Genomic DNA, 20,000 nt, shown 5'->3' with positions numbered 1-20,000 from the left:
GAGTCCGCATGTTATTGAAAGGCGCAGTAACCTCTCTCTTTGCTTCAACATCCCTTCGATTTTGTTGAACGATGCTGAATGTAATAATAATAATAATAATAATAATAATAAATTGAAATTTATACCGCGCAGTTTCTATAAAAATATTCAACTGCGCCTTACAATAAATATTAAATTAAAAATAAAATAAAAGTTCAAAGTTACAATGTAGAAAACAGTCCTAAGAAAATACGCGCGCTGATTAGTTAAACATCGTGTTTCTATAACTCGATGGAGACACAGAACTACAACAAGTTGTAAAATTGTTGAGACACTTTCATTAAAAAGCACATTTTCTAACTTCCAATACTCGACGTATCTAGAATTTAAATATTTCCCACTTCCTCTCCCCTCTCCCCCTTTCAATGTTGACTGCTTAAGTTCCCAACATTTCTTTTGTCTTGCTAGCAACACTGATAAGGGGGGGAGGGGGGCTGCAGTGTGAGAGATAATAGGGAAATTAATAACGCCCCAAGAAGGTGAAGTGTCTCCACTATTTTTGCAACTTGTTGTAGCACGAACTGTTGACGTAGTGATGGCGCGAACAAAGAGAATTTACATTTTGATAATTAGAGTTAACAAGTTGTTTTCCTTTTTCTCGTCCCGTTGTTTTCTAAAAGAAATAGAAAACACGTACTCCGTGTTTTTATCGAATTATAGAAACACGGTACATGTTTTCTAATTGTTAATTGTTGACTGCTGGGTTGGGCAACCGGTTTCAACATCGATTCAACTTCGATTCAACATGTTTCAACACGGTTGAAAGGAGGAGGGCAAAGAGTTTCAACATCGCTGTTCAACAAAATCGAACGAATGTTGAAGCAAAAGGTGAAGACGTTTGCCAGGGCCTTAAGACTCCCTGGTGGCCTTCAGGGATATGGCGCTCAATGAGATTCGGTTCCTTTAAGCGAAATTTGAATCTCATCATGGTGGATTTAATTTGTTTGAACGTAGTTTAAGAATTAGCAGTTTGGATTTTGTTTGACGAAGATTATATTTTTTATATGATGTAACTTTTTCTTTCCTTAGAGTAGAAGCGGAAAAAAAGAAATGCGGAGCTGACATCTTTAATGCTCCGAAAAAGACTTATGAATTTATGATGCATTCGAAGGACGAGGGACATACTGCGCTTATCAATGGGGTAAAACAGAACAGCACAATTTCTCCATATTTCCCGCCCCGATGTTTTCGGGCATAGCATAGCCACAGAAAACGTTGATAAACATCTTGTTTAACCAGTTATACAGTGCATTTCTCTCGTCTAAAAAACTGAAACAGATGCAAGACTATTTTTTGTGAGTGGGTTAAAAAAAACCTAAGCTTTGGTTGACTTGATGGGATGCAGTACATGGCCATATGCTAAAAACCACACTGATTTACAACTTTCTTGAATTTGTTCTTATTGTTGCAGCTGTCCAGCTGCCCAGCACTTGGTTTATTTGCAACATCAAGCGAGGATCATTGCGTCAAAATTTGGAACAGTAACAATCAGCTTGTCCGAGAGATGTGTTTTGATGATTCACTATGCGGGGTGTGCTTTGCGAACTCTCGCGGAGACATTTTAGTTGGTTTCCAATCACATGTTAGCTTAGTAACCATTCTGAACTACTTGCCACTTTCATACTTGGAAATTTTATCCAAGATGCATTTCGACAATGATCCCTTCGAGGATCACGTGCAGTTTGACGATTTGTTAAAGTTCTGGTACGATCCTGATCGCGTTCCCAGAATGCCTCTCAAGGCCAGTAAGCGAAGACTGCTGGAACCACCAGAAGTAAAACGGATCACGAAGAGGAAAAAGGTAACCGTTAAATTCTCAAACCTTTGGGCATGATTCACCTGCATGGCAAGTGTAAAATCACCTGGCCATAGCTTGTTGTTATTAAGGCGTAATCATTGGGGGGTTTTTTGTAATCGCTCTATAGAGCGAAGATTTGGATTTGACTTCTTCTATTCTCACCTCGAGCATGGTGATGATAATTGTGGCAGCCACGCGATACTGCGACATTTTGTCTCACTGCGAGGTTACCCTGCCTATTGTATTGGAATTTCCGCAGATGTGAACAGAGGCATAATTGAACAAGATTAAATGGAATACAGTAGCCTGAATAATTCTTCAGTTGATCATAATCAGCGTTAAGTGTGAACTCAGCTTTTATCAATAGGCCACTTTCGAAAATAACTTAATACTCTTTGTTTGTCCTCAATTATTTTGAATAAGCATTGTTTCCAGTTTCTCTTGGGACTTACAATGGTCCCAAGAGAAAATAAAAACTATGCGTATGGAAAATTTTGGAGGGCGCGCAAACAAAGAGTATTATGGTATTTTTAAAGTGGCCTCCAGTCAGATAGCCGTGATGCAAGTGCGGTCATAGCGATATTTCTTGTTTACAAATATTGACGTCACATTCCTTTTGATATTAAAATTTGCCAACCACGAAACAGAAGAAGTCATTGCTTCAATAGCCAATTATGTTCTGGTTTGCATATTGATAACAATGGGGGACGGACGTCACGAGCAACATCGCTATATAACTCGAAAGGGTCGTACTTTTCCCCTTTAGTTTATATGCAATGCTGAATGTTAAGCTCAACGGGCTCACTGAACTGAACTGAATTGAAGTACAAGGAATCATAACTTATAATACGGATAGAAAAAATGTGGTTAGGATGATGTTTATTTTATGTATTGATAATCAAATCGAACAGGAAGCCAGACCACGGAGCTAAGTTGGCCGTACTTAAATATTCTGCCATAAAATAGCCAGTTATACCTCTCTTAGAAATATACCGAGAAGCAGGCTTTATTAAAGATCTTGATGGACAACAGATAGGAAAACCTTTGGAATCTTTTCAGAGGGAATCAGTTGCTGCAAAGAAACAAAAAACTGAAGAGCAGGAAGACATAAGTTTGTTCCAAAAGAGGAGAGAATGTAGGAGGTTTTCCATGCGGGTAAGAGAGCATTATTATTAGTACAATGAATAGTGCGCATTGAGTTTCTCACTAGCTTAAAGTTTCAGCGTGTGAACGCAGCTTATTATATATGCAAAGCGTGAGTTTAAAAGTCTGAAAGCCCAAAACCCCCGTGCTGCATATTAATTCTGCGGCGTACACACGTATTGCATTCTTAAACTAGTGAGTCTTTGACGTCATTTTCTCCTCGAGATCCAGCTCTCTCAAGAACATAATGTTAGTAATGGCGGACCATTAAATAGGAAAATTACAGTTAAAATAAAGAGGTGTCTTTTTGAAATCAAGGCTTAAAACGTGGGTCACTCAGTGTTTTGTTAACATAGTTTTGAAATCCAAAGAAAAATATGAATTGATTTTTTGGTCACAGGGGCACTTTAAGGAGATATTGATTCATTTTTCAGGTTCACGTCATGATGGCTCTTAATCGAATTTCTAAGAAGGTCCACTTCCCAGTAGATGACAAACTAACAGACAACATAGAGGAAATAAAGGTAAAAAAAGTCATCTTTTATGATTAAAAACTCGGCAATAAACTACGATACACGGCGAAAAGAGTTGAAACCCTCCACACTTTTCAAACGTATGTACCCTTACCTAAAAAATGAGTCAGTAATGTCCCCTCCCCGACCTCAACCAGCACACTGTAAGTAAAAAAGCTTTGCCTCAACATTGTTTTGAGGGGCAAGGGAAGCGGTCTGTGATAAGGAGAAATATCACATCAATTTTGTTGCAGTAAATGCCATAGTATGTCGTACGTGTAACTATGTCCATACATTTTTGTTGAGCCTCTCAGAAAAGCATTTAATGAATTTTATTCAAGTGTCAAGTTTATTTAGCGCCGGAGCACTACATTGAAATCAAATCATCCCATATCAAGTCGTAGGTTGGTTTTTGAGGAGAAGAAAAAAACCGGAGTACCTGGAGAAAAACCTCTCGGTGCAGAGTAGAGAACCAACAAACTCAACCAACATGTGACACCGAATCTGGGAATCGAACCCGGGCCACATTGGCAAAAGACAAGCGCTAGTAATAGTGGAAAACATGTTTGATAAAAGGTTGTTTCTGTAACCTAAGAGTGTACTCGTCATTTGTGCAGCAAAACTTAAGCGCAAGTCGTACCTTAATTGTTAAATGGAATATTAACGGAGCAAATGCCCACAACACAAACACACGGTAGCAAATATGGCGTTTAATCTCATCTATTTTCAGAAACCGACGGATGCTCAATCTCCGCAAGAGCTGGCACCCTATGATAAAGGAGCTTCTCTTCCGACCATCGATACAGAACAAAGTCCTCAAGTGTTTTGGCCATGTGCACCAGATGGATTCATCCCGAATTCTGTTATTCGTCAGCGTGTCAAACCACGAAAACCACCCTCAAGGCTAATTCCACGGTTGACACGCGCCGTGCAAAAAAGGGGGCGAGCATTTGTCGAAGATGAGAAGGAAGTCGAGGAAAACAGAGATAGGATAAGAGGTATCACAGGCTTTTACCATCGTTTTTGTGAGAATTTATTGAATTGGCTAGCGCCTCTTTTTGATACAAAGAGAGAAGGGGCAAGCGGTCACACCTCCAACGCGAACTCTACTGAGGCACCCCCCCCCCCCCTTCCCTCCTCCTCCTCTCCACCCAACTCAGGATCACAGTGTCGGTAATGAACAAAGCTGTCTCGAACGTTTCTGTTTAAAAAACATAAGAGCAGAGTGCTGCTGTTTTCCAAAGAACACAAATCGAAATTTCAATAAATGCTTTTCCATCAACCCGAAACGTTTTCGCGGAGATTACGTATGTCTTGGCTGAGGACCACGTTTTCCTGCTGTTCTCGGTATCGTTACTCGGTTAAAGCAGACCACTCCCTCAGCTGTACTGTGCAGGCAATTAAGAGTGCTTCCAGAAAAGTGGCATATCCATCCTTAATCTTCTTTCATTGCATTTTCGTTTTTTTGCATTACTACAACGGGTTGCAAAATTGGTGAGACACTCCCGTTAAAAAACACCTTTTCCAGCTTCTAATACCCGCCGAATCCAGAATTCCAACCTTTCTCACTTCCCCCCTTCCTCTCCCCTTTTCAATGTTGACTGTTTAAGTTTTCAGCATTTTTTGCATTGCCAGCAACTTAACAGCTGCGCCTCGTGAGTCCACAACATTTTGACCACTGTGATGACGAATATTTGTTTTTTACCACAATTTTCAATGCCAAAGAAAGTTTCTACTTCAGAGCGTGACCAAAATCATGACTCAAAGACAGCGCAAGCGTTGTCTATAACTTTCTCGCAATATGATTGGTGTTTTTCCCAAAATGAGCGTTCCTGATTGGCTATTACATTGCGTGACAAAATGGCGCGAGCATGACGCGTACAGCGTTGTCTAGACTCTCATCGACAACGGCAAATTAGCCAATCAGATTGCGAGATTACAAGCAATTGTGGTAAAAATTGATAAGGAGGGGGGTTGCAGTGTGGGAGATAATAGGTACATTAATAAATAACGCCCCAAGAAGGTGAAGTGTCTCCACTAATTTTGCAACTTGTTGTAGCTTATAGGCACACACATATAGTCATAGCACCTTGAGGGCATAATAGTAAATAATAAAATATGAAAGTGTTTCCTATGTAGTGCGTGAAAATCTGCGCAAATAGCAACCGCTTGAAAAAGAGCTTAAATTGTTCATTTCGTTGCTACTCGGTAATAATTTCTTCAATGATTCGATTTTTCTACGAGATTTCTGGACACTTTGGAGAGCAGTGCAGGCTGAACATGTAAAGCAGATTTTCAGCGAGGACACCTCCAAGACTAAAAAGGGCAAGGAAGGAAAGAAAAGGAAAAGAGTTTCCAAACCAGCATCCTCCAAGTTGGGCCGGAGACTACCTCCAAAACCGAAAGCAACCCTCAAGCACAGGTTAAGACATTTTCATTCTGACGACTCACCCTGTCGTCCACCGTAGCCTGGTAGTGCGACCACCTCCAGCTGATATCTTGGACAAAAATCGTCGAGAATTTTTCCCATTTTTCATCGTCGTTTTTAACAAACTTTTTAATCTTCATTGTTTCCAAGAAATACTTTTATCGCAATTTCTATAGTTAAACGCTTTTCTAAACCACTTCTTTTTCGAACTTTAGCACCTCAAATATTCTGTTTTGTAGCGCTCTTGCCGCTGTCCTCACTGACGTCATTGCGTGAGCTTGAGCCGCGGACGGAGATAAAGATTTCGCATGCCAGGACAGTAGCCTATCCCAGATGTTTAAACTCATTCTCATGAACAGTGATACGATACTTAGAATTATTAAAAACTGGATCATTGGATAATGCAATTCGAGAGTTTTGATTGACTAAGCCATCATGGGTTATGAGCCATTATACCATGATCTACAAACACGGCAAGCATATGCGTGACTTTATGGCTCTTTTTATTTTTATTGTAGTGTATTTTTCTATATTTTGGGGACGTTTTTAATTATTCCACTCGCGCTTGTTGGATATGAGATGATTATAGCCAACTTGGTTCTACGCGCCTCGTTGGCTATCTATCATCTCATATCCAACTCGCGCTCATGGAATAGATGTTAAATATAAATATGGTAGTGTCGAAACAGCTCACTTCCGGTTGCCGTTCGTGGCTTAAAAACAGGAAACTTGAGCATTTTTTTAGAGCCGCGGACGGCAACCGGAAATGAGATGATTTCCTCCTTCTTTTTTCCTAATTCTCACTAAGCCATACTACTGAGAATCTTTTCAATATTAGGGACGATTAGTTAAAAATCTGGGAGATACAGCTTCCCTGGCAAGCGAAATGTTCACTTCCGGTTTCCATCTGGGTCTCAAAAACTTCTTGTGCTGCATGGTGCTCGAGCTAAGGAAAGATCTTGATCAATGTCCATCGCACCAAACCCTCTAGATAAAACTCTTCAACGTTTACCTTGTCTGGTCGGATTCTCATAAAATCAGGGTTTTGAACTAAATCATCATTTTGTTTCCTGTTCTTGAATGCAGTGAAGAGGATGAAATAGGGGAAATAGAGCAGGAGGAGGAAAGCGAAGAGGAAAAAGAAGAACAGGAATCGGAATTAAATGATGAGCTTATTGAAGAGCAAGAAGTAGATCATGACGATTCTGTGAGCGAAGGAAGCCCGGAGAGTATAACACATGACTACGAGTTCGAAGGACGGGAGACTACGGACGAGACTGAAGAAGAAAGCGAGGAAGAAAATTCATTTGATGAAGTCTTTGATGAATCACATTCCTCGCCCAGTGTAAAAGGAAGTTCATCGAGCGTCATGCGGGTAAACATTTGTCTGAAAAGCTAATAATTGATCAACACACATGTACGTACGCATTGCACGGACCAATTTCTTCAATTTTACCTTCAGCTTGCTTTAACACCGGTGCAACCATTACTGACCCGAATCGTTCGTAAGAAATGGTACCCCAAGTTGGCACAAAGACGACTTCTGGTTCCAAAATATGAGGAAGCTGTGGACAACATCCTATTAGCCCTTTCAGAAACCGCCAACGCAAATGTGATTCAGGATATCTTACAAGAATTCCATAATATTGACAGGTAGAGTAAGGAGACATTCAAAATTTAATTGTGATTCAGTTCGGGTCATTTAGTACCTCTCAGGCTTATTTACGGTGTAAAGATATGAAACCTTCTTCCTCAGTAGTTTTCCCAGGGGCTGTTCTCAGCAAACGTAGACTGGCTAGGTCAGCTCCCTGAAATTGCCCGCTTAGATCAAGTTGAGTTGTAATGCTGGTATCATCTTATGCCGTGATTTACAAAAAAATGACAACGAGCTATTTTAAGAAATCTTTTAGGAAAAAGAAAAGGAAAGGAACTTTATTTACAGTAAGTGTCTAGTCTTCTAGCGCTGGAGCGCTAATTGAGGGCGCTGTAATCTGAAATCAAGAAATAAGCGCAAATCAAATCAAAGGTGGGGTTTTATACTTTAGAAGTGTCATTTAACGACCTTAGTCTCTTGTTCAATAAGAATTATTTTCTTAGTAATTATAATAGTTGTGAATATAAATACACCAGCTCGTTTCTTTTACTTTCTATGAACTACCGACAAAAGAGAGTTTGAGATTCCGGAGGACAAAAAGATAGAACTTCAAGATCTTCTGCTGAAAATGAGTTCTAACGACGATGCTGTGGTACGGCGGTCAGCGGTTCGTGCCTTAGGTGACATGGGAGTTCATCGCAGGGATGCCTACCTTACTGTAGTGCGCAGACTCGTGGATGATGACAAGAAAACGCGCGAGGAGGCTAAGAAAGCTCTAAAGACTCTTACAGGTATCGTTAAGTAGGTGCTTTTGTTTGCTGCAACAAATTATCTGGAGCCCATGAGTGATGGGGCTGCCTTTCCCATACAAGTCTTATGGGTCAACCTTTGCGTGTATCTTTCCATAACAAGAGGGAAAATTGAGAGTACGAGGCGGGCTTTTGTTGTAGTTTCCGAGCAAAATGCGTACTTGAACTCAGAGGAAGTACTGGCCCGCAAAGAAATAGGTCCAGCCCGAAAAGATTGTGGTGCATGTGTAGTGCTTAGTAAAGTTCGATCTTGTGAGTAGGGTGGCAGTCTTTCCGGGTTTGGTGTGATCAAATCCTACAGACGAGTTTCTGTTGACTTAATCGTTGACATTTTACTACTTCATTAGCGTACGAATTTGTTTAGAGAAGGCATCGCGCTATGAAAAACTTGACTTCAAGAATTACAAGAGCTTGCAATTTGGCTTCAATAATTAGTGGGACAATGGCCATGAGCCATTGCGTCATTTGTAAAATTTCACATTTTTAAAACAATATTGTGCTCCAAGATTGTCCACTGTATCTTACTCAAATTTCAGAGATGGCTGATCCATTAAATTATAATGCGCTTATGCTAAGGAGATAAACTTGTAAACAATAAACTCGCCTTGAAAGGCACTATGTCATCTAACCGGCTCGCATGCTCGAGTTGCTCAGGAAGCTTTTGAAACGTTGGCCCTGTTTTCTCTTCTGTCGTTCAAGTAGCTTTTTTCATCTTCTATAGTCGCGTCCATATTTAAAAACTTTCATGAGTTCGAAAAACACAACCACGTCAAAGCTTCTCTTTGTACAGAGACGGTAATAATGGCGAGCTCTATGCAAATTAGTGCCAACTGTTCCCTATGGCGTATGTGCCACGGCTGACATCATCACTTTTAGACAAAATGGTATCAAATCCGATCTATGTCGATAGTGCTCTAGACTCTAACACCCGTTTTTATTGGCTGCGTTAAAGATGTTATTGCAGTGTTTTTTTTTTTTTTTTTTACACTGTCTTGATGATGAAACCACTCTCCGTAATTATCGTTTTATTTCTATTACGTCATGAGGTGTGGACACAATGGAAGGACTGAGCGACTTGATGAGTGACATAGGAGTGGTTCATCTGAACCTTCGCTGCAATGACAATGCCGTTTTGATGGAACTGGCCGACCGACTTAAAAAAGCAAGGAGAGAAAAACGGGCCAATATTACAGAAGAGACAATTCAAGAGGAGGACGAACAGAAATCGTCTCTTGAAAACCTAAGGAAGACACTAAGAAGAAAACAGTTCAAGGCCAAGTTTAGACGTCCGAAAGTCATGGTAACGAACTTGATTTACTTGAAAGAAAGTTAGGCAGACTATTTGACTATTGAGGGGGATGTGGGCAGTTTCTCTTTAGTATGAATTTGATGTTTTTATTTATCAGCACCTTGCAAAATGCATTCTTTTCCCCTTACAATTCCTTTTGTCCCATGCTAACTTATACGCTAATTTATCTCCTTATCCTTTTGCAAGAATTAATACCTTTTTAAAGTTACTGCCCAACCCTCTCTCCCACTGTATCATCTTTTCCCACTAAATTGTTTGAAATTTGTAAGAAATAAAACCATTCTTGTGAAGCTTAAGGAAAGACATAGCCATCCAGCACTCGCTCTACGGGCTCCTGATAATTAGGTACAGGAACCACATGTTCAGTCAAAACTGCAAAGAAATGTGAGGAAAGAGTTTCTCGCCTTAATTAACGGTTCCCTGGCGACTTTTAGGCCCCAAAGAAACGTCATTATTGTTTTTGTCAGCACAAAGCTTCACAAACTAGTTTAAAACGGTTCACCATTAGTCTCTCTATTTTCACGGTTCTGTCGCTGAAGATGAATATAAATGTGTAGCCACCATCCACCCAAACAATCTCACAATGTCACCATCGCGCGCCATAACACCAATCCGGTGTGGCTAACACATCGCGCATGCGCAAAACCATTTCACCCGGTTAATTGGCAGCCATGGACAGCTGTTTCGGCCCGGCATACCCAACTTACCAGTCGGATGTTGTGCGCATGCGTGATGTGTTGACCTCACCGGATTGGTGTTAGCGTGTGTTCACCTTGCCCTTAGTGATTTTTTTCTCACACATTTTTCTATTATTAGAGCCGAAAGATCAGAGATACTTCTAAGCCAAGACGCCGTAATTCCTTGCTTGACGAACCAGCATCTCTTACCAGAACGAAAGCTTTCCAGACGATGTTGAAAGAAAGCCAGCTCGGGTGTAAACTGTTACAGAAAATGCAACCCTTCAGGCAAGATATCATTCCAGGCTACATCTCACCATCGCGTAAGGATGAGGACCAGCGGACAGAATCGGCAGAAATTAGGGTAAGGTCTTCGGTGGATTAATTTTGTGACTAGAGTATTTTGAACATGTTTCACGTTCTTTAAATACAATAATGAAAATTGAGTTCCATTGGATCAGGATAACTGTAGTTCTGGATCTTTTCAAAGGAAATTGAATTGAGAATTGCTTAAAATCAGGGCACCCAACGAGCAAATTAAGCCAAAAGCTCTTGAGAGACATTTCTAGGCTCCTTGTAATGTTTAAAGACTGTCTAAAGATATGTTTTTATCACCTAGGAGAATTTGATCTGTTCGGATATCTTAGCTGTAAATTAAAAGTGTCCGAAATTCCTAGGGAACGATATCTTCGTTTCAGAAATTGCTAGCTGAACTTTACCTTCTAAGAACTTCCAAACCAAACCATGTGCTCATCCGAAACTGCTAGGTGATTAGCAGGGTACCCCTGTAAAATGGTTTTAAATCTTGTAGAATAACCTTTGGGCCCAATGAGGTCATCACTCACAACTTACATGCGGACATTTTCTCGCGCTTTTAGTTTTAAACCGTTCAAATTCTGATAGGTTCATCGTGCATTGTGCGCTCCAAATAAAGTAACACAATTAAAGGTATAGTTTACACCTGGAAAATGAAATCTTGCGCAGGTGCAGAAATATCGCTAACTAAATGGAAAAAAAAAAAAATCAGAGCCGAATTTTTATCTATGGAATTTGCGGCCCTAGTAATTACCCTTAGATCACCCTTTCAAAGAAAAATTTACTAGTGGCGTGAAATGCCTTTCGATACACGCCGATTTTAGCTAGAATCATACTAGTAATCCTATTTCTTTTGTCTTAAAGGGTTTAGGTCTGACGCCGACTCCTCAGGCCGAACATGAAGAGTGGCTCCGAGGCCAAGGTAGGCAAGTAAACGAAGGCGCACTTTTATATAAACCATTCCGGCCGGCAACCATGTTTTTCCCAGTTTTCAGCCGCGGCTTTTATTTTTTCTCTCCTCAGAGCGTCTAACGATTTCAAGCCAAGCTGGGACCATAAAATCTTTGGAAACTCCCGTTGACAAAAAGTTAACCGATGATATGCCAGGTAGCCTGATAATGTACAGCTTTACGACTTAATCGTAATTAAACACTTAATTGACGCGACGTTCGTTTAGAGGGAGGTTAAGACGGCATTTAGAACTCTCGCAAGTTTACTCATACTCGTTAACTAATTACTGGGCGAAGGACTAAAGGGGACCTACGTCCAGATGCAATTCCCGCGCTGGCCTTAGATCAGTTGCAGATCATGAATGGTATCTTTTTAGCAGTCAAACTAGGGCACAACTCATTCTGAATACGTTTTGTCTCATCGACGAGATGCTTGGTGATAGGAACTGTTAGCTGATTTATTTCGTAGGTAAAACCTGATGAAATTCTACGGCCGACTTCAAATTCGAAGACCTGACCAACGAGTAACCTCTAGAAAACTGAAGTTCTTCATTCGCTTGAGTGAGCTGCAAAGCGCACCTTTGGTCTTCACAACCTTGTTTCCAGAAACTCTACCTTCTTTGGGCTGCGGCAAGGCGTTTTCATGGTCAGAAATTGCGGACCATATAGCGGCTTGTCATGCGCATGACAAACAATTTACGGGCTTTAAAATATGGCTGCTCTTACGAGAGTTTGCACGGGAAAATACAAAAAAAGCAGAAACAGTGTTTTTGGTTGAGTATGCAAGCAAATTTCCCAGGTCTGAAACACATTATTACAGTGTAATGATTGCTCTCCTTGAGTCTTTGGTTGGGCCGGGGTTGGGGACCGTGCCAATCAGGTGATCCACTCTGTTTGTTTGGACTTGAATTCACAAAGGTGGTATAAATTGTTCTAAACAGTGAATCAGATGAGGCGAACGGGGGCTTTTAGGGGTTGACTCTTATCGTTTGGTGCATTTACTACTACGATCCACGCGCTTTGTTTTGCTTGGTTCTTACAAGTTTATCTGTTAAAGTTCTTGAGCTCAAGATTTCTTTCTCCTCAGGACAATTGACTGTTTCCAGTGAAATAAAGGCTGTTAGAGAAAGTTCAGCTGTCAGAAGAGATGATTCTACCGGTAAGCATGGTTTTATGAGAGTAGTCATGGATTTATTTAGACTGTGAAAATCAAAGTCATAAGTTCAATTTTCAAATTTTTGAACCAGGAAATCTCATGTCCAGAACCATTGATACAGACCAGTTATCTTAGGGAGTACTTTTATCATGTTTTATTATGATTAAGTTTATATCACACAGGTATAAACGTCCAGTTGATCCCGGTTGGTTGTCAGATTATTTGTTATATTTCATAAGTGGATCGGTAAAATTCAAGTCCACCAAGATTCACCTCCACTCCGGTGAAAAATAATTAGTTAATCTTATCACTAAAAACCTTGAAAAGAAGAAAACCATACAAGCCACCTTCGATCCAGGATTAAAATTCTTAATTTTTCTTTTGGGTTTTTATGATGAAAAGTTTCATTGTTTTCTTTGAAGGTCACGGTGACGTCAGACCTCGGACGTCTCTGCTAAGTCCTTACGATGTACTGGAACAAGAGCTTTGGGAAAAGTCCCTCGAACGTGACAGCTTGCCAATGGTTTCTCTATCGAAAATCTTTAAGGTGGTGACTTTCGTAACAGGAGTTGACAAACAAAAGGCAAAGCTACTACTGCTTAAGTTAAAGCGCACCAAGAGAATTGCTCCTCAGGAAATCACAAGGAACGACAGCATTACCCAAGAGGCCTACAGTTTCGGAGATATAATGGAGATCATTTTCTTAATGTCTCCATTCAAGGAAGTTCTTTCAGATTTGGCTTGGAAAGCGCGGAAGACTCGAGAGGAGATATTGCGGCCTGTGCGAGGGCTCTTTAGCTCTCGATCTTTGGATATCATTGAATGGCAAAACTTCGCAGTTATACGAGGCGTTGGAAAAATTCCTCTGAAGTACCACGAAGCTCTTGTGGGACTCAGAAACGAAGTGTTTCAAACCATTGACAAATGTTCCAGCGATGGTGTTCCGTTGATGCGGAGTAAGACTAAAGAGGCGAGAAGGTTCCGTGATGTTTTGAAAGGAATCCTTGGATTATGCTCTTTAATGGAACCCGAGCTAGCGGCTGAAAATCAATTTATGAGTGAAGTGCCTCAGGCAACATTGGGGCAATGCATGGTTTCCTTGACAACTCCAGAGATTGATGTCGGCAGAAAGGTAAGTCGTCATGAGAGTTTTTTGATTTTGATTTGAGCCTATAAGTTTAGCTAAGGCAGATCAAGGCGACGAAGACGGCTACGAGAACACCAAAACCAAACAATAGATTTTTTTTAACGTAGGCCTTGCACGCCCTGCACGTACGTTTTACATCAGTTTTGAAACATTAGTTTGATCATCAGTTTTGAAACATTTCTTAGCCGTTCTCATCTTTACAGCGACGTGATATGACCAAATACGCGAGCACCTGATAATAAATTTCAATTTTCTCTCCACGCATGCATACCCTTCGTCTATATCAGTTTTATTCCTGGATTGTTCATATAGTATACACTCTTCAAGCCGAACAACTTAAGGCCCGTTTCAACATTTGCTTCAACATGCATTCGGCACTTTGTTGAACCAAATGTTCGGTGCATTTGAACAGGTCGTGGTTGAAAGCGTAAAATATATTGAAAACTTGTTGAAACCGTGTTGAATCAAGTTTAAACCGGTTTAAACTTTCATTCAACATTGCACGGGTATTTCAATAACGGGAAATAATATTTGTAGATAATATTCTCGTAGCCGTTGATCGTCTCCGTCCTCTGTTCGCGACGACGACAGAGGCCCTGTTAGGGAGGTTAGAGTTACAAACGAAGCCTGAAAAAAATCCAGGCTTGAGCGAGATTCCCATGATCATGAGCGCGCCATTGCGCTGGACTTCTGGACTTTGTACCTGCTTAACTTGTCCATAGGCCTTAATCACGCCGCGGCCATGTTTAGTTCCGACGGATTGAAAACTTTTGTTTTTGCGCCCTGAAACTCGTTCCCAAACATTTCAGCTCGAGGCCGCGCGGGGCCGCTGCGAGAATAAGGCCCATTCCTTAATTCAAATATGTGAAATTTGGGTGGGGGTCCTGCAAAGGGATATACCAGGAACTCATGACCCGGAGCCTAAAACTCTACTGTGTTCGTGTAACGGCGTTTTCACAGACCGATTTATTTTTAAATGAAGGGGGTAGTTTCTAAAGAAACTGTGGTGCTGCGTCGGTGGGGAAGTAGTATACAAAAATTTGGTTTTATCAACGGAGTTGATAATGTAAATTGGCCACCGTACAGAGATTCTAAAAGCTGACGTTTCGAGCGTTAGCCCTTCGTCAGAGCGAATCGAGGGATTATGGGTTACGTGTAGTTTTTATAGTAGAGTAGGAGCTACGCTATTGGTGGTAACATGGCAACGTGAAAAATAGGAATACATTAGTTAAATGAAAAGCGTTCGTTGATACCGTGGGGATTAAGGTTGCCGATTTGGAAGATGAATTTTTGTTCTAGATTCTTGCGGCTTTCCGTGGTACCTAGATGTAGGGAAAGGCCGCAGATAGCCATGTTTTTTTTGGAGTGGTTAGGGAGATTAAAATGACGAGCGACTGGCTTAGATGCATCTTTGTCATTCTTCTCAACATCGCGAAGGTGTTCGCGGAATCGGTCACCTAGTCGTCTACCTGTCTCACCGATGTATAATTTATTGCATAACGTACAGGTTATGCAATAAATGACATTTGCGGAGGTACATGTGAAATGATCGGTGATCTTAACAGATCGCTTTGGTCCCGATATCTTGCTAGTGTTGACAATGAAAAGACAAGTTTTACATCGTGAGCGCGCGCATTTGAAAGTGCCGGGTTGCTCGTTAGTTTTGAGCGCGCTTCTAACTAAAAAGTTGCCTACGTTTTTGTCGCGTTTGAATGAAATAAGTGGAGGTTGCGAAAAGATTCTACCAGTCTTGGGATCATTTTGGAGTAATTTAAGATTATTAAGAATGATACTTTTGACTGCGTGATTATGAGGATGGAAAGTGAGGTTGAATGGAATTCTGTCTTTCTTATCTTTTTTTGACGTTTGTGACGTTTCCTGCGAATGAGACTCCCACAGAAATTAAGCTGACGTCGTAATACAAGAAATTAAGCTGACGTCATAGGGTCACCGAACCGGAACTGCCCTTTTTTTTTACCTAATTCGCGGGAAGGGCTAGTCTAAAAATAAACCTACTTGTGAAAACGCCGTTTCACAGACGCTGTATGGGAGTTGCACGCTTCAGATGGGCTCCTGGATATACCCATCACTGCAAGACTATTATTGCTCAGAAAATTTCCACTCATTTTTATCAACAGTTGCATCCGCAATGTTGCACTTAAAGCTTTCTCTTTTCGGGTAAAATGGAAAATGAGACTTTTTAGCTAAAGTAAGAAAACTGGCCATTGTGAAACAACCATTGATAGACATGAATCTAGATTTTCAACAAATGGTCAGGAAGCAGTGTACTTTTTATTGTACTCTACAGCTCCGTTTGGCGACGAGACAAAAGTTAAAATGTCTAAACTGCTCCTGGTACTGTTTCTTTTACTTTTATTTGATGATCTCACTAGAAAAAGGACAACGAGCTTCCACCAATCTTCGAGCAGCCATCCCTTCACCATGCCTTGGGTCCAGGAACACTCGGCCAGCGACTGCTTAACTCCACAATAATCAGAGCAAAGGCGCTGAGCGACTGTAGGCTGCATTCTTTACAGCAAACACAAGATTTTATAGTTTCGACTCTCCCGCACAGGTTGTCATTTCACACAGGTAAGGCCTCAGTATTCTTAACCAGTCAGTAGACCTAACTTCGTTTTTAATTTGATCTACCTTATTTTTTTCAAACATCTGTTAACTCATTTTGTCATTTTTCATTTAGCGAGTCATTTTGTACCTGGGAGGTTCCTCATAAACGCCTTGTGGTTTCTAGAAGTCTCCCAGATAAATATATCGTAAATATTTTATGTTTCCGTTATTTATTCATTACTTGTTCCTTTAAAATATTCGGTTTGGTTCTTCCTTTCCCCAGCCTTTTTGCGCCGCTTCTCTCGCTCTCCAAAAATAACCATCAGCTACGCAGGCTAGGCAATTCGTAGTTTGCATCAACATGATCAGACAGCCATGTTGGTATACAGCACAATAGAAAATGGCCCCATGAGGTTTGCATAATAATAGAGCAATTCCCAAAATACATTTTATTGCATTGTTCTGTAAACCAACATGGCCGCCGTGTCGTCGTATGCAAACTATCAATTGTCACCTGAACCTGCAATAGTTGGTTTGCAACGAATCTCTAAGGAAACAGATAACAATGCTGCAATGTATAATTGCTGGTGGATGAACAAAAGGAGCCAATCAGAGATCTTTTTTTTTTTCGTCCACCAATATGGCGGCGATGACGTCATCTGAAAACCACCTAACCCGTCCGGAAACATTTCGCTGGTTTATGATCTGGAATCATAGTGTCACAAAGATCGCAGCTTATCAATTCAATGTCAAGGTTGTGTGAGAATTTTTGGGCCAACTGCTAGTAGTTGTGAAATCTACATTGAAGGAGGGGAAAGACGGAGATTGTTGTTCCAAGAAATTAATGTGACAAGTATTAACCTCTTACTAACAGACCGCGAGGGCGGTACTGGGGAGTATTAGCCCGAGATCGCGACAGTACTTACAAAAACGATCGAGGGCCAATAATTCCTCCGTACACGGTCCCGAGCAAGTGAGGTTAGTAAGTTGTTCATTATATGGCATCGTTTCTTTGAGCGATCGGACACTTCTTCGCTTGGTGAATTTTCCTAATCTTCGTCTTCTATCAGCGAACTGTGAACGGTATTAAACCGTTTACGTGTAAAACTAAATTCCACTCGCTATAAATTGTACTGTTGAAATGAAAAAATTAAATTCCGCATTTCTAAAACTTTTTGTGTTTCACTCAACTAGAATTTCGCGGGAGAGAAAGAAAATACGGAAACGGACCGATTCTACCGTAATGGTCCCGACCAAAAACCAGCCAATCAGAGTGCACTATTTTGCCTAAGAATTGTTTCCGAACTAGTAATCGGAAAGTCGTGGGTTCGACTCCCAAAAAGGAGCACTCAGAGAATCTCCGAGTCACCATTGGAAAAAAAAATCCTCTGTTCATTTCTTTTATATTTCTTTGCAGGTAACAAGATTGAAGGGGAAAGTCGCTATGGGATCATGGAATTGACATGGAGAGCTGGAACACCTATTCAGCCACTGAACGAAGCGAATTTGTGTGCACACAACCTTCCCGGAAAACCAACTGCACTCAAAGAACCCTTTATGTTACATAGCTCAGGTCAAGGGGACCATGGACGTGGAGCCCAAATCCCCAAATCACGAAGTTTGCCCCCTCTTAGCTATGGTAATGTAAAACCGGTTCCGGAACTGAACCGTCTGAATTTATTCCGAGCGGTTAACAGTTTACATAAACGGGAATCCCTTGCAGCACTCGCAGAATACACCAAAAACCAGAATGTAATCAAGAAAAAGATCTTTAACAACAAAGCAACTTCATCACCAACAACTTCAACCAAAACGTCGCCACTTCTTGATTTACCCATTCCTACCAAAGCTTTAAAACCTCTAGGCAGGCCGATTATAGACTTAGTGACGCCGAAGAGCTCCTCTGAGAGCTTCGAAAGGTGTTTGCAATTTATGGACCAGACTCGAGACATGACGTGTGACGCGATCCTAAGAGAAGTAAGCAAGTGCTATCCATTTTCCTCCTCCAGGTTTGGAGGGAGTCCTTGAAAAGTATGCATGAAAATTCAGCTATGCTGAGTTTAGAACACTACATTTGTAATTTACGCAGCTAGGGTAAAACAAACCTTGTAACTGCCTTTGCGATGTCGCAAATTCATAGTGTATGGCTTCCATATTGGTGAATAAAACTTGAATTTATTGGTTTTGCATGTTTATTGGCTGCGCGCGCCGACCCTGCAGGAGGTTGCGGGTTTCGAAGCCTGGCCGGACCTACACTCGGAGTCTTACTGCGATTTTCATAATTCTGCGGAATCTTACCTTCAAGTGCTAAGCGCCAAACTGCGTTTTGGCTTCCATCAATCTAATTTCCGAACACAGCCGGGAAGATCGACTCGGACTCCGGAAAGTGAATTGGAGTTTTTGTTTAGCTTTCATTTCCAATACCATTATGATATGTTTTTAGAAATTGTTCGGTAAAAAGCTTCGTACATATTCATCGCTTTCCATCGCCGTCGAATTTACGGTGAGAACCGAAGAGGCTGATTGGTGGGTTATGTCACGCATCAATTGATTTCGTCATATGTGGTTGGCGTAGGAAGTTTGATTGATGGCGGCCAAAACGCAGTCTGGCTGTTGGCGCTTGAAGACGAATTCTGCAGAATTATGAAAATCGTAGTAAAATATCTGAAACGAAAGTGCTGCCTTCTTAATTTAGCTGTCAATGTAATGTCTCGAAGATATTAGCTCTTGTAGTTAGCCTAAAATTCGAGATGAAATCAAGTTTATTCATGCTTGCAGGTATGTATGTTACATTTAGTAGGGCGCGTGCGCACAGGTTTGTAATCTGCGACCTTCAGTGCTTACCACACGACAGATAACATGAGTTTTGCCTTGTATATTTAAGCCATCGAATACTTACGTTAAATTGACAAGGGCAGTTTGGTGCTGTGAGTGGGCGTGGGATTTGTCACATATGGTTTAGGGGCCGACATATCTCTCCCTCAATGCCGTGCCGAGAGGCAAGGTCGGTAGCAGAAAGCAGCGAAGGGCCAACTGCGTCCAAAAGCGATCGCACGGGACGAAATCCCGGGATGACTCGTTTGATACGACGCTCCAGCACCGGGTCTGGAGGTACTGCGTTTTTCTCTCTTGTTCAAACATTCCGTCGACGCCTGCGTAAATGTTTCCTTGTCATGGAATGGCAGAATAACCCAGAATTCTTTTGGGCATGAAGAATGAAACTTGAGAAGCACGATACTGGCCGTCATCAAATGGCTGAAGCGCGGACGGAGGAAAAAGTTAGAAGACGATTTCTAGCCAGATAATAAGCAGTAACCCTGGTGTGTGCAGTTAGCGTAGACTTTTGATTTCTGAACAAACTTTTGTCAAAGAAAATTCGCGACAAAGTTGTGCTTTTTTCGCTGTGATCCTCGTGTCAAAGGAACGGTATACTGTAAATACGAGAATAACCAGATTTATATTTGCTGATTACCTGTTCTCTTACTACTAAAGTCAAACTCTACATCTCTATGCAATAAGCGCATTCCAAATCGCCTCATATTACTTTATTTTCTT

At 41.1% G+C, this 20,000-nt stretch overlaps 1 protein-coding gene across 1 annotated transcript in view; it reads left to right on the top strand.

Annotated features, from left to right (window-relative positions):
• The window catches only part of LOC138005812 (uncharacterized), a 31,820-nt gene extending 13,347 nt beyond the window's left edge, over positions 1-18,473 (top strand). The window contains exons 6-20 of the mRNA XM_068851991.1: positions 1,069-1,180; positions 1,451-1,840; positions 3,415-3,504; positions 4,223-4,490; positions 5,737-5,914; positions 7,007-7,295; positions 7,383-7,573; positions 8,088-8,305; positions 9,370-9,623; positions 10,449-10,673; positions 11,489-11,546; positions 12,662-12,733; positions 13,153-13,862; positions 16,271-16,469; positions 17,863-18,473. Of these exons, the coding sequence (XP_068708092.1) occupies positions 1,069-1,180; positions 1,451-1,840; positions 3,415-3,504; positions 4,223-4,490; positions 5,737-5,914; positions 7,007-7,295; positions 7,383-7,573; positions 8,088-8,305; positions 9,370-9,623; positions 10,449-10,673; positions 11,489-11,546; positions 12,662-12,733; positions 13,153-13,862; positions 16,271-16,469; positions 17,863-18,473 (3,865 nt within the window). The remainder of the gene's footprint in view (positions 1-1,068; positions 1,181-1,450; positions 1,841-3,414; positions 3,505-4,222; positions 4,491-5,736; positions 5,915-7,006; positions 7,296-7,382; positions 7,574-8,087; positions 8,306-9,369; positions 9,624-10,448; positions 10,674-11,488; positions 11,547-12,661; positions 12,734-13,152; positions 13,863-16,270; positions 16,470-17,862) is intronic.
• The last annotated feature ends 1,527 nt before the right edge of the window (positions 18,474-20,000 follow it).

This window comes from Montipora foliosa, chromosome 6 (genome assembly GCF_036669935.1).
Source record: "Montipora foliosa isolate CH-2021 chromosome 6, ASM3666993v2, whole genome shotgun sequence".
In the NCBI taxonomy this organism is placed as follows: domain Eukaryota; kingdom Metazoa; phylum Cnidaria; class Anthozoa; order Scleractinia; family Acroporidae; genus Montipora; species Montipora foliosa.
Note: the sequence above shows the minus strand (reverse complement) of the source record. Positions and strands in the feature narration are given on the sequence as shown.